A 14,517-nucleotide genomic window follows, 5' to 3' on the forward strand; every position below is an offset into this window, starting at 1 on the left:
TTCTTACTTGGGTTAAGTGCTTCAATGAAATGTTAAACCTTCCATTCAATCTATAGAATTTAGATGTTGTAAATCTAATTTGAATTTTTGGTTAAATTGCTCTGAGTTTGTTCTTTTTTTCTCCGGTCTCAGATTTGTATATTGCGATCGTAATTAACTTTGTTGTAGTTAGAATTCAAATTAGAATTTGATTGATATTCTAATTTGATAATTAATTTAGATTAGGTTAAATGATAATTTGATTTAATCTGTGATCTAGTTCAATTAGGTTATTTGATTGAATTAATAATGAATTAAGTAATCGTTCAAACTCGAATTAAAATTTTTAAATACCATGATAATTGAAATTACATGTATTTGAGGTTATGTGGATTAATATTTCTTATTCTGTTTTTGTTCAATTTAATTTCATTTGTAGTTCTAATTGCATTATTACGAAGTTTTCAAATCCCCAACCTTTATTTGCTTTATTAAAAAAATTAAAATTGAATTTAACGAAAAATGCGTTTCTACGAATCAACTTAAGTTAAGCTTTATACTGCAAATTTCTTAGAGGAACTTAGCTGTTTTGATAATGAATTGGCATCGTCTATCACATACTATAAGTGTGCTTGAAAAATATTTTTACCTAATTAAAAAATTTATTTTACTAACAAAAAATTATTTTAAGAAAATAATGTTATCTATTAAAAATAGCTAACACAGATAATTATTAAAACTTTATTGAAATACTATTCTAAATAATATTTTTAGAATGTTATTCTAACTATATTATTTGAAATGCTAGTTTTAAGCTACTAATTGAAAGTAATTTTTTTTTATTTTCTTAATAATTTATCTTCTATTCATTAATTCGTAAAATGCTGATACCTCTATAAAAATTTTGTATTATCTAATTTTATTTAATAAAAATATTTATAAATAAGAATAAAAAATATGATCCTAAATGATAAATGAAGTAAAATATAAAAATTGTTATTATTTTGAAAATATATAAATATCAAATATAAAATTCTAGCATAGTAATTGATAATGTTCTTATTTTTTTTATCTATTAGTTTATTCAGCAAATAATGCTGAATAAAAATTATAATTACCTTCAGTTCGTTTTTTAACTTTTGTCTAGCCTTTTTTTATTAATGTTGCCAAACAATTATACCAAATACATGAAAAGGGATTGAAGTAACACTGCTCTCTGTTATCCTTTCAACAAATATCTTGGCCTTGGATCAGTGTAGAAATAGAGAAGCCGTGTTATATGCATTAATTCTTTTCTCTCCAACAAGCAACAAATCAGAGGAAGATATTTGCACTCTACTCCTATGTTATAAGCATCACAAACAATCGCATTCCAATGATTAAATCATAATGATACTCATTCAAAAAATTGAAAGATAAGATAACGAGAAAAAGATATGTTAGATCAAACGAGTAATATATATAACCGAGAGAGATTTTAAGAAAATGTAAATATTGTAAAAAATTAATATAAATGTACAATGTGAATACAGGACTGAACAAAAGTTACATTTTGATGTGGACTTGATGGAGGCGACGTGTCTAAACTCCAAGATCTTCTCACTTTCTCTCCTCACAAAGCAATTAAAAGAGCCAATACGTAAAGAACACAAGGAATATCTTTAGATGTCTCTTTATTAAAGAAAATTCTCACCTTCTCCTTGTTTAATAAATTGTAAAATCCCTCTAATTATTTGAAACCCATCGCATACAAAACCTCTTCACATAGGTAATCCACTAATTGATTGCTTGAAGAGTTAACCCAAATCAACCTTGGTCTACACTCAAAGAACAAGAGCTTCAAAACTTAATATCCAAAACCGCCCCATTTACATCCAAGTACTTCTCAAACCCAATTTTTGTCTTCTAAAGATGTCTCTTCAGCAGCAGCCACAACAACCAGTTCAGGTTTACCCATCCACAGTCACAAATCAGGCACCTTCACACCATTCAAATGGGTCTTTTGGGGCAGTTTTCATTGTGTTAGCCATAATTCTAGTCATTTCTGTAGTCGCTTGTTTTCTTGGACGCCTATGCAACAGGCGCTACAACAATAACCACAGTCACAGCCAGAGACCCACTAAGCAGCAAAGGCCTCAGATTCACAACCTCCATCAGAGAGAAGAAGACATTGAATTTGGGGTTGACAAGAGAATCCCAGTTCCACCACCAATTTTAAGGCCCAAAGGAAATGGTCATGGTCCTGATCACGGTCATCATCCTCATGCTCATGGTCCTGATCACGGTCATCATCCTCATGCTCATGGTCATGGACATGGACATGGACATGTTGATGATCATAACATGAAAGATTTCGAAATGAGACCTGGCCTTGAAGGAGAGCTTAGAGCAGGTGCATGATGGAACTCTAAGAGGACCTTACGTATACTTAATTAGTCTTTCCCACTTTTACCACTGTATCTCTTCCTATTTTCTTTTCCTTTCAGTCTTGGATTGATTTCCATGCCAATTGTATGATTAAATGTAAAATTATCTTCTCTACTTTTTTACCCTTAAATTTATTTTTTACAAGTGTCAAGCGTGTAATATTATATTTATCCACTTTTTTTTACATAATCTCACATGTAAATAAATGGTTATGCATATTGCTTACTGTTTTGTTATTTAAGGAACTGACTTTTGACATTGTATATAACTTTTATTGTACACAATTATTTATGTTTCTTAGTTTTTATTATTCTTTTATGTATATATACTTAAAATAATTTTTTTTATCTAAACCATATATATATATATATATATATATATATATAGAGAGAGAGAGAGAGAGAGAAAACGTATAATATATGTTATCTAAAAATGTTTAAACAGTAAAGGGAATTAATTGTTTTTCAAAGTTATATAAAAAATATTTCTGTATATATTATCTCTTTTAATAATGCAAAATAACATTATCTTTGTTTCAAGTTGTTGAAAACTAAAATCAAGCTTAGTAACTGTTAAGATTAATTGCCTAAAAGCCTTGGCATAAGATTTTAGGTTTTATTCCTAAAGTATGTGGCATGCCATCCTTCGTTTAAACTTTCTTTCCTTTAAACTTTTGTCTGATAAAAAGCAAAAGAAATCGATTCTAAATAAAGTAATTCCTTAAGTTTTTAGTCCATATATGTTGGGCTCATTTTATTCATTATTCCTTTTTTTTTAAATCATTTTAGTTCTTTAATTGACTGAATCGCATCCAATGGTTTATCTATACTTTATCATTTTCTATTTCCATTGCGGGGGATCATTGTTGGGTGAAGTAGCTAGACATGTCCTGATACTTGCTTTTAATTATAAAATATAATATATATGAGACAACTCACAGACACACATGCATAAACACACACACACGTGTAAGCAAAATGCGTGTAGATTCACGCGGATTATGATAAATTCCACCAAGTTTATTTCCTTTAATCCACAAGAGTTTCTTTAAGCATTATCATGCAAGTTGACCGATTGAGACAATTTAAATGAATTTGAGTTTGTCAGAAAATATTTATGATTAAGCAGAGCCTCGATATTATTCAAGATTATTTTCACGATAAAAATATATGACGAATTATTTAAAGGAAACTAAACTTCTTTCAAATTTGCTAAAATTCCAACATCTTATGATTGACCCATTTCATAAATGAACACAAATTGCTGCAGGCAGTGGCAGCCCAAGTTTTAATTTTCACGTGACTAATTCTCCCAGTAGAAAAAAAAAAAAAGGTCTTTATTTTTTAGGATTAACAGAAACAAATTCAAGCTGATTACATTTTTCAGTTTCCCCCAAAAGAATTATTTATTTATTTATTATTTTATATATATAGTAAAAAAGGATTCGTCAACCTTAAATGTCAAACTTAGATATTCACCCTACTTAAATAAATCACTAAATATTCGTTTAGTTAGATTAATATTATATTTTAATGATTGATTCAAATAAATTTTAGTTAAAAATTTAATCAAACTTTTATCACAAAGACCTTTAGTCTAAAAAAAATATAACTACATGTACATTATTTAATGAGATATGCATAAAATGGGAGAAGTAAAGTTTATTTAAGTGAATTTGATTCACTTTAAAAAAGAAGAAGAAGAAATCAAAATTAATTGAATTATTTTATTATAAATTTAAAAACAAAGCTCATTAAATTCAAACTAAACCATCTTGACGAAGAATGAATTGATTGAATTTGTGTCATTATATTAATAATTAATATATACTTTTAAAATATTTATTAAAAAATTTAAAAATTCATAAACTTATGGTAAAAAATACATAAGTATATCATAAAAGTGTCAATGACAGCCCATGAATTTATGTTAATTTGAATATATTTATTAAGGAAAAGATTATTTTTAGATACACATAGTTAAATAAGGAACAAATCAATTTAGTTGGTTTGATTTAATTTGTCAAGACTTGTTATAATAAACACTCTTCCATGGATAATTGACCTAATAGATATTAAAATTTGGGACATTAACTTCTGTTTATATATTCATGTATGTATAAGAGATGTTAAGGAAAACAACAACAATTGAGTTCAATATAATAATTTGAAATTTTAAAGTTAAAATAAAAAATGCATTGAGTACTTAAAGTTTAGATTTCACTTGTGAGAAAAAATGTTTAAATTTGTCTTTTTCACTTAAACAAATCAAATTCAAAATTTGAGTTTACTTTAATTAAATATTTTGAAACTTAAATTTCACTTCATCCTCTAGTCAAGATTTAAAAAACACAAAATATCAAAATAGGTTTACTAATGAAAAATAAAAAGTCAAAATCATGATTTTTCTTATTATATTATGCATTGCAACACATATTAATTGGACTTTTATAATTTTATGGTCTTAGCCTTGTCTAGAGTCAATTTGCACATTGTACTAATTTATTTTTCATGTGTGTCATTTTCTAACAATAGGTTTGACATTCAAAATTTGCGAATGATTTTTTGACGTGAAAATGAAAAAGAAATATATGCTTCCTGTCGATAACTTTCAATTTTGTTTATTCTTTTAAATAATTTAAAAACAATTTCCTCAATTTTCTCCCTTTTGAGTGTATAATTTCAATATCCTGACACTATTAGAATTTTAACTTGTAACCATAAATATATTTTTTTTCACTTTTACTAGGCTACTAGCCCAATCTCAATTGTAAAATCTAATGAAAATGTTTATAATTGATAGAAAGAATACCAGGTTTATTGTTTTCAAGAAACTAGATGAAAAAGGTTGTGCTTGTGTTTCAAATACGTCTATTGTTCTTAAATTATTAATAGATTCTTTTAAGGTATAATCAAATAACACAGCATAAGCAAGCTAGTTATAAACAATTGATGTTCTTTATTTTTATAAACAATTGATACAAATTTTGTTGATTATGTGCATCTTTTCTATTTACAAACTTTATTATTGAAAAATAATTAGCTTTCTATCCAAACATAGCTGTAATTAGGAAAACAAACTGAGAAAATTGTGCTTTCAATTATCTTATTGCGTAAGTGTAGTATAGTAGCAAGAGAAGCCATAAAAAGAAGAAAAACGAAAAAATATTTTTAGAAAAACAATATTCAATAAGCATATGTATAAAAGAGCTGAAAAAATATATATTCAAATAATATAAGGAACTACTAACTTACATTTATGAATGGCTTTCTACACCTTCCCTGTCTAACCACTTCCTAAAAACTTTTTAAACTATTACGCTATCAATTTACAATAAAAAACTAACCTTACATTATACTATACATATAAAAAAAATTTCATTTTTAGTATCACAGTCACTTCTTACATTGAATTTGGCGATAAAAATTTACATCTTGAAATGCCAAAACAACATGCAAATATAAAATTTAATTTCAAAATAACTTCTTCTAGTCTAAGTTCGTTAGAAATTCACTCTCCAACCAAATATGAAAGTTTTGTGATTTTTAGAATATAGTTTGAGCCAAATTAACAATAAAATAATCCTATATACTAAAAAATTGCAAATCTTTTTAAAAAATCTGCAAAAATCCATTTTTAAGTGCAATCAAAAGTACATAACCATTCTATGACATGAATAACATCAATAATACTATATTAACATCATATGTATTGAAGTCAAAGATTTAAAGTCCATAACACACTCACATTAAAATATTTATAGTAAACAACAAAACTATCAGCAACATGTAATAAAAAATTTGTAGAAATATCAAGAAATTATTTAAACAATTTTCTAAGATATAGAACTACTTATACTTATCAAATATGAATAAATCACATAGTAAATAAAGTCATCAATAAAATCTTCTCAATATACTCATTTACAATTTATTAACCATCTTTTCTATAGAAACTTTCAATCTTGCTGTTTTTAGTAAATTTGTTTATTATTCTTTTGCAAACAACATATCCATCACATATTCATCAAATAAAAAGGGTTAAGGGTTCTCTTTGGCTCAAAATTTATTAGCAAGATATTTTCTTAATTTATAAATTAATACTCCCCCTTAATTTTTGTGTTAATTCTTGTAAGTTTCTTGTGAAGTCCTTCTCCGCTCTTCCATGTGCACTTTCTCCTTTCTTTGCAAGTGCTCTCCACTCCCTTTAATCTCCAAGTTTACATGCTAATGGTCTCCAAACAAGAAAGTTGATTGTTTACAAGGTCTTTTGTGTGGTAGACTTGTGTTTAGGTAAAGTTTGTTGCCTTATTTGAGGTCTTTAAGGTAGGTTGGTGGGTGATCTATCTTTGTGGAGTTCAAGTAGAGTATGTTGGCATGTGCGAATATTACTAAACTGGCAAAATAACTCTCACTCTTAAGGGTTTAGGGTTTAGCTTGCATGGAAGGCTTTAGGTTCACGTGATTTCTTTTTGTCTTTCTTGCTCAAGTGGCTTACGACTTTAGGTTCACGTGATTTCTTCTTGTCTTTCTTGCTCAAGTGGCTTACGACTAGTCCTTTTAATTCTTATCCACTTGTGTTTTAACTCTTATGGTTTCCTCCCAACTCTTTTAATCACTTCATACTACACTTTCTAGTCTAGTTTCAGTTGAGATAGTCACGATTTTATGCTTCCAATTGGTTTGGAATAATTTCTAAGTCTTGGTTAAGGTTCCTAATGATTATTCATTGACTTGCTTGACATAGTTTTATTTTTTATTAACTAATTCATTCCAGCTGGTCTTAGACCTTATTAACTTCTAGTTTAACTTGTCAATTAATGGAAATCAACTGTGCAAATGATCTCCAATTGGTCTTGAATTTTTGCTTAAGTTTTCACACAATTTGTTCCTAAAATCACATTGAATCATGAATTTTTGGGCAAGATTTTCTGCAATTTTTCTTAAAATTTTTTGGTTTTTCTCTTTTCACTTCCACCATGTTGTATCAATAGGTTAATTACAATAAAAATTTTAGAATTTAATTCCTTCGTTTACTTTTCCAAAAAAGTTGATTCCTAAACTTGTTTTGGGCTAGTTTTGAAAACTTTCCATTTTTCCCTCTTCTAAATCTAATTAAATCTTTTTATATTCCATTTTAGATAATTGAAAATTAATAAAATAATTTTTAGAAAATTATTGCCCCTTTATATTGGATCTTCTCTCATAATCTCATATTTCTCTTTAAATTTGACTTGATTTTAGATCAATTTCACAAATTTTAATTTAATTTTTAATTTCTTTTATTCTTTTCTATTTTTAAAATTTAATTAAGATAATAAAATATTTATTTAAATTATAATGATAAGAAAATTAGAGTGTTACAAAAATTTATGTTATAAAAACTATCTTTTTATTTACAATTAAAATTGTCAATGTTCAATTTTCTTCACAAGGTTATTTTCATAAAATTTTAATTAATACTTTTTTTTTCTTATTTTTAACATTTTATGATGAATTTTTCAAAAAATATATATAATCAATTTCAATAATTTTTTAATAGTGTTTAGCCATCAAAATTTTATATACAATTAATTTTAATAAATTTCTTTAAACACAATTTAGAGGTGATAATTCTGAATTAATTATAATTTAAATTTCTAAGTTATGTGAAATATTAAATAATAGTTTTCAAATAAATTTATTTTCCCTTTTTATATATAATCAATTTCAATAATATTTTATTAAATACAATTTATAATTAATTTATAATCCATTCTTTGGTGCTGCAAAGTTCATGTGTCTAACATTACATGTGATTTTAAGCATTCTAAATCTTAATAATCATATATTTTATTATAAAACTATATAGTATTAAGTAATTGCAATTGCTTTTACATAGATATATAGATATAGATAGATTATGAAATTTAAACTTGACTCCAACCTCTAATCATGATCTTATTCCTTTTGAAACTTTTCACACAATCATCCTAAAAAGACTTTCATATTCTCTTTAATAATAGTAAAAACAAATACAAAGCATAAAAAAGATAATTCCCTATAAATTTTTAAATGTTTTAACACCTATTACTAGTCCATCTCAACTTTTAAATCTAATGATCAAGTGTATAATTGAAAAAATATATATATACTAAGTTTATTCTTTCCAAGATGCTAGATCAAAAAGGTTGTGCTTTTGCATGTCTTTTTTAAAATAGATCTATCCTTTAACATATAATCAAATAAAATTGCATATAATCAAATAAAATTGCATATGTAAGTTGGTTATGTAAAGTTAAAGTCCTTTAATTTTTGAAACAATTGATACAAAATATTGTTAATTGTGTATCTTTTCGATGGAGACCTTATGTGAAACTTTGTGATTGAGAGGAAATTAGTTCTCCATATTTAGATGTAACTAGGAAAAGAAATTGTGGAAGTTGTGCTTTCAGTTATCTTGTTACATATAAGTGTAACATAATAATAAAAGAAGCCATTAAAAAAAAGAAAAACAAGAAAGTAGTTTGGAAAAACCATATTCTATAAGTATATGAATAAAACAAGAAAAATAAAATAAAATGTTACCCAAATAAAATAAGAGACCACTAGTCAGGAGTTATGATTAGTTAATAGTTCTCTACACCTTCCTTATCCCATGACTTTCGAAAAATCCCTAAACCATTGCACTATCGTTCTATAACCAAAAACTAACCTCACATTACAACATTCATATAAAAACTTCCATTTTTAATTTCACAATTACTTCTATCATTGAATTCAGCGATAAAAATTCACACCCTTGAAAAGCCAAAATAGAATGCAAATAGGAACATCGAGTATTAAGACATTGACAATGAAATCTTTATCCATTCTTCCTATGCCGCATTCATTTCTCAAATATGATAATGTCTCTCCCATTCTTGCAATAAAACCTATTTCTGATTTTGATACAAAATATGAATCCAATTGTGACAATGAAGAAAACATTGATGAAAATTATGAGTTCAGTTTTGCATGCATCAAACATGAAGGACCGTTTGTCTTTGCTGATGAGATATTTGATAATGGCCAGATTCGACCAACCTACCATGCATTTGACCAATCTCTTATTTTTACCATCACACACGACAAAGAAACCTCACCACTTCAATCTCCATTGAGGAAGCTCTTTGTTGAGCAAGTTAATAGTTTTTCCTCAAATTCAAAAGTATGTTCCAATGATACATTACAAAATATGACGATGGTAGAAGTGGATGTGTCAAATCATCAGTGCAAAAAGAGCAATTCCACAGGATTCTCAACAAAATGGAGATTTAAGAAAAATTTGAAGCTACGAAGCAATAGTGATGGTAAGGATGCTTTTGTTTTCTTGAATCCTTCGTTGACAATGTCGATGAGGTCCAAAGAGGCAAAGAAGAAAAATGTTGTTTTGAAGAACAAAAAGGGTGAAAAAGTCAAAACAGCTTTGTCACCTCATGAGAAATTTTACGTGTCAAATAGAAAACGAAAGGAAAGTATTAGACGAAAGTCATTTTTGCCTTATAGACAGGGGTTAATAGGATTTTTTACCAATGTAAATAGATTTCGTAGAAACCCTAATCCTTTTTGACATCGAAGTCATAAATTCTTTATTACATTTTAGTTGTTTCATCTAAGTACCATAAAACAAAGCTTTCTTAAGATACTAATCTATGTATAGTAGTATGTAGTAGAAGCAAACTTGTTTAATGGTTTCATAGTAATTACAAGTTGGAATGTTTTTTTGCTCTTGCTGATAAAACAAGAGTTTGTAATTCCCAAGATTATAATATTTTCAATGGTAGCAGTTGGAAAGCAGTTAGTATAAAGCAATCTGGAATTCTATTTAGGTTTATAAGAACAATCAATTATTTGTTTAATTTTTTCCTGACAAATGACAAATCAACATAGTTCTAAAAAATATTTGAACTCAAAATCACGTGTTTATATGATTCAATCTAATTTGTGATAAGTACAATAATTTCTTACTTCTTTAGTTTTAAATCAAACAATAAACTTAATTAGATATAGACTAGTTAAAATTATACATAAATGAAAAAATAAATATCATAAATGAAAAAATAAATAAATTCATGTAAGTATGATCTTAATATCTCCACATGTTAAAAATTTAGATATATAGAATGAATAATATGTTTAAGTTGGATTGTTTTTTCAATTAATTAATACATTTACAAACTTATACAAAAAATAATAATAAAAACACAAAAGTCTCAGAAATTTTAGCATAAAAATTATAATACTTTAGTTATTTTATTATTTATTGTATGGACATTTTGCAAAATAAGCTTATTTAGAATGAAACTGAGAAGGATCCCATTAAAAATGAAATAAAATCAAAATGGATCCTCAACCAAATATAATTTAACTATTTAAGACACTTACTATGCATAATTGATTTATTTAAGTTCACTAATCTTTTAATTAATTATCATTCTTCACAAAACTTAATATTTCAATTTGTAATGTTTTATTCAAGCTAAAATGTGGTATCTATTTTAATTGATTTTGTTTTGTGATGAAAGTTAATTAGATTTTTTACATGAAATGGTTGATAAAAAAATTAATCTCTCAATTATAGAAAATGAAACCAAAATTTTATTGATGAACAAAATGACATCATTCAATTTAAACGATGAATATTCATCTCAATTTGGTTTTAAAGTCTTTAAAAAAGACACTAATTCAATGAGACAATAATAAAAAGGAGAGATAAATTTTATTCCTTAATTGATTAACTAGTAAAATAATGGCAATTTTATTTAAGAAACTAAATTGATAATACTTCTTCTTTGGAAGAACAAAATAGTTATTCATTCCTTTGTCAATCAATATTGATAATTGTTTGATATAATTTTATTTTAAGAATCATTCCAATCTAAATTAATTTTAACAAGTTTAATTTTTGTCAAATACGTTATTTATTTCTAAATTAATGACTTTACCGTAATTATTCCTATATGTGATGAAGGAAGGGCATTAAGCATTTTTTTAATCAAAGTGAAAGGGATCTTCCTACATAACAAATTAAAGAGATACAATTACACATCGAAAACCTTATGTTAAAAAAGTGTTATATTAAAAAAATTAAGGAAAGAAAAAAATATAAGAAAGAACTAGAACAAGAGAGTTTGAAGCTTTCTCCTTTCTTTTCAAGCCTTCTCTACGTAGCATTTTGTTTGTCCCTTTTATACAATAGGTTGGTGTAACACCTTCAATTTTCCTACTATTGTATGGAAAAACTAGGGATTTTGGTGTAGGATATCTCACTGTAGCAAGAAAGAGTGTTCATAATCAGGCTTTCTGATGCTCTCTCGCTGTAGTCAGAATTTTCTCACTGCAACAAGGAGTTCTCGCTGTAGCGAGGATCTCTTACTGTAACTAGAATGACAAACATCAAAAGAGAATTTTGTCTGGTTTTTTTCCTGCAGCAAGAGAAGAGCTCGCTGTAGATAGAATATTGCGAGTTAAGAGATATTTAAGGGTCTTAAACCTAGAAAATTTGGATTACAATCCAAAGTTTTGACCTCTCCTTTGTTCTCTTTGATCTCTCATCCTATCTTCTCAAAAATCCTCCTCCAAACTTCAATCTCCCTTTGAATCTGAACATGGAAATTCAACCATTCAGATCCAGGTAAGTTTCTTAGAACTTAGTTCCCTAACTTCATTCTTATTTCTTAGTTTTATCCAATCTAAAGTTGTGTGCTTTGTAATGCTTAAGGGAACCTTAACCCTCAAGTTGGTATCCTCTCTCGAAACATTATGCCTCCTCCTTGGATCTGTAGGAAAACTCGATCTGAGAGACCCATTTTCAAATAAGGGGAGTTGATTCCAAACCCTAACTCCTCTTTGGTATTTTGATTTGAAAACACTAAGTTTTTCTATTAGAAACCTAGAACCTTAATATTTTTCTTAAAATCTAAAGTGTAGGAATAGAGCTAGACATGAAAAACCTTGATTACTTTCAGAACTATCTAAATGTAACTTGTAGTAAAAGCTCTAAATAAAACTATCTTTTAGGAATATTATGATTTTGCTAAGCAAACATTATTCAGGAGTAGTCAAGATTTGCTACTTGATGTTTTTGGAATGATACACATAATATGAATATTGGATTATGCTAAACTATAGGATAGATAACTTCATTAGTACTGAGAAAGTGTGTATATTAGATTATACGATTGGGCTGAGTTTGGAGGTGTTCTGATGCAATCCAGGAGAGTAGTTACATACGCTTCAAGACAACTTTGACCTCATGAAGTCAATTATCCCACGCATGATCTAGAGTTAGCAGCAGTGATATTTACATTGAAAATCTAGAGGCATTACCTATTTGGATTGAGATTCGAAGTATTCAATGATCATAAGAGTTTAAAATATCTATTTAATTAGAAAGAGCTGAATATGAGGCAAAGGCGATGGATTGAGTTTCTCAAAGATTATGACTTTGCATTATCTTATCATCCTTGGAAGGTAAACGTCGTAGCAGATGCGCTGAGCAGGAAATCATTACATATTTCAGCCATGATGATAGAAGAATGGAAGTTGATCGAAGAATTTAGAGACTTGAATTTAATCGTAGAAGTGCAACCCAAAAGCTTGTACATGGGTACTTTAAAAGTTAATAATAATTTCTTGATGCAAGTCCAAAAATGCTCAACTGGAAGAAGATCAATATTTACAAGATAGGGTACAACCAAAGGATGAGAGCAAGGGCTTGCAGTTTTATCGCGACTCAAATGGAATTATCAAATTCAAAGGCAGAGTGTGCATGTGCAATCATACAAATCAAAATCAATCACCCAATTCGCATATATCAAGAGGACGAAGCAAAAATGAAATCATGTAGGAACTCTATCCTCCTTAATGACTAATGCCTTAACTTAACAACTTCCAATTCAACAAAGGAAAACAAAACAAAACAATGCTAAATAATAGAAACCTATTACTCTCTCCCCCACATATCTCACATAACCTTGCAGCCCTTTGTGACAATGCCAACTACTTGATCAAAGAAGCTAAATCATCTAGCTTGTCCTCTAGTTTTCTATGATCAATGACATGAGTATTTTCTATCTCATAAACTCTTCTAGTTAAGGCCATTGGATTGTTTCTGGTACTGAACTGCTGATTATTAGAAGCCATATTTTCAATTAATTGCCTTGCTGCAATAGGAGTTTTATCTACCAAAGCTCCTCCATTGGCTGCATCAATCATCTGTTTATCCATGGATATAAAAGCTTCATAAAAGTATTGGATAAGAAGTTGATCAGTAATTTGATGATGTGGACAACTTGCACAAAGCCTCTTGAATCTCTCTCGCTACTCATACAAACTCTCTTTGTCCATTTGCCTTATACTACAAATTTCTTTTCTGATTGAAGTCACTCTGGATGCAGGGAAAAAATTTTCTAGGAATATCCTCTTTAGACCATCCCAGCTAGTGACTGATCCAAGTTGTAAATAGTAAAACCAATCCTTGGCTGTGTCTTGCAATAAGAATAGGAATGCTTTCAACTTTATGTGGTCCTTAGGAACTCCAGCTGGTCCCATGGTAGTACACACAATGTGAAATTCTTTGAGGTGTTTAAATGGATCCTCACCTGCAAGACCATGAAACTTGGGCAACAAATGAATCAATCCAGACTTTAGAACACAAGGTGTATCTATATTAGGATATTGGATGCACAATATTTGAATAGACACATCAGGTGAAACAAGTTCCCTTAAAGTTCTAACAGCCATAATATCTAAACCAAAATAAAAAAAGAAATAATAAATTTTTTTTTTTTGGAAACCACCAACCAGCCTCTGGCTTGTTTCCATTGCATAGATCTTGTCAAGTTATATGAAATGCATATATTATAATAAGAAATTAGAGCTATATGCAAAAAGTTATGCCACTTTTGAGTTTGGACAGAGATCTACACGTTCAGATACACGCTCGTGTAGTTTTCAAAAATTGTTGGGCAGAGATCTACATGGTCATGTACATGGCCGTGTACTTGACTGTGTACATCTTTGTGTGAGATTTTTTTTTTGAATTTTTGGGCAGTAATCTACACGGTCATATACACAGCCATGTACTTTT

The 14,517-nt window shown here is 28.0% G+C and overlaps 2 protein-coding genes across 2 annotated transcripts; both read left to right on the forward strand.

The window, feature by feature from the left end:
• The first annotated feature begins 1,779 nt into the window (after positions 1-1,779).
• Positions 1,780-2,426, forward strand: LOC113859444 (kininogen-1-like). Its single transcript, XM_027492218.1, has one exon. It carries the CDS (start codon positions 1,891-1,893, stop codon positions 2,377-2,379), a length of 489 nt encoding a protein of 162 aa, XP_027348019.1. The 5' UTR covers positions 1,780-1,890; the 3' UTR covers positions 2,380-2,426.
• Positions 2,427-9,240: 6,814 nt separating this feature from the next.
• On the forward strand, positions 9,241-9,996 carry LOC113859600. The gene has a single exon (XM_027492329.1). It carries the CDS (start codon positions 9,241-9,243, stop codon positions 9,994-9,996), a length of 756 nt encoding a protein of 251 aa, XP_027348130.1.
• The last annotated feature ends 4,521 nt before the right edge of the window (positions 9,997-14,517 follow it).

Source organism: Abrus precatorius, unplaced genomic scaffold, assembly GCF_003935025.1.
Source record: "Abrus precatorius isolate BTA unplaced genomic scaffold, Abrus_2018 Scaffold2, whole genome shotgun sequence".
Lineage (NCBI taxonomy): Eukaryota > Viridiplantae > Streptophyta > Magnoliopsida > Fabales > Fabaceae > Abrus > Abrus precatorius.

Bases quoted from the DNA above. Each gene is read 5' to 3' on its own strand.
- LOC113859600 (XM_027492329.1), top strand. From the start codon at position 9,241: ATGAAATCTTTATCCATTCTTCCTATGCCGCATTCATTTCTCAAATAT.
- LOC113859444 (XM_027492218.1), top strand. From the start codon at position 1,891: ATGTCTCTTCAGCAGCAGCCACAACAACCAGTTCAGGTTTACCCATCC.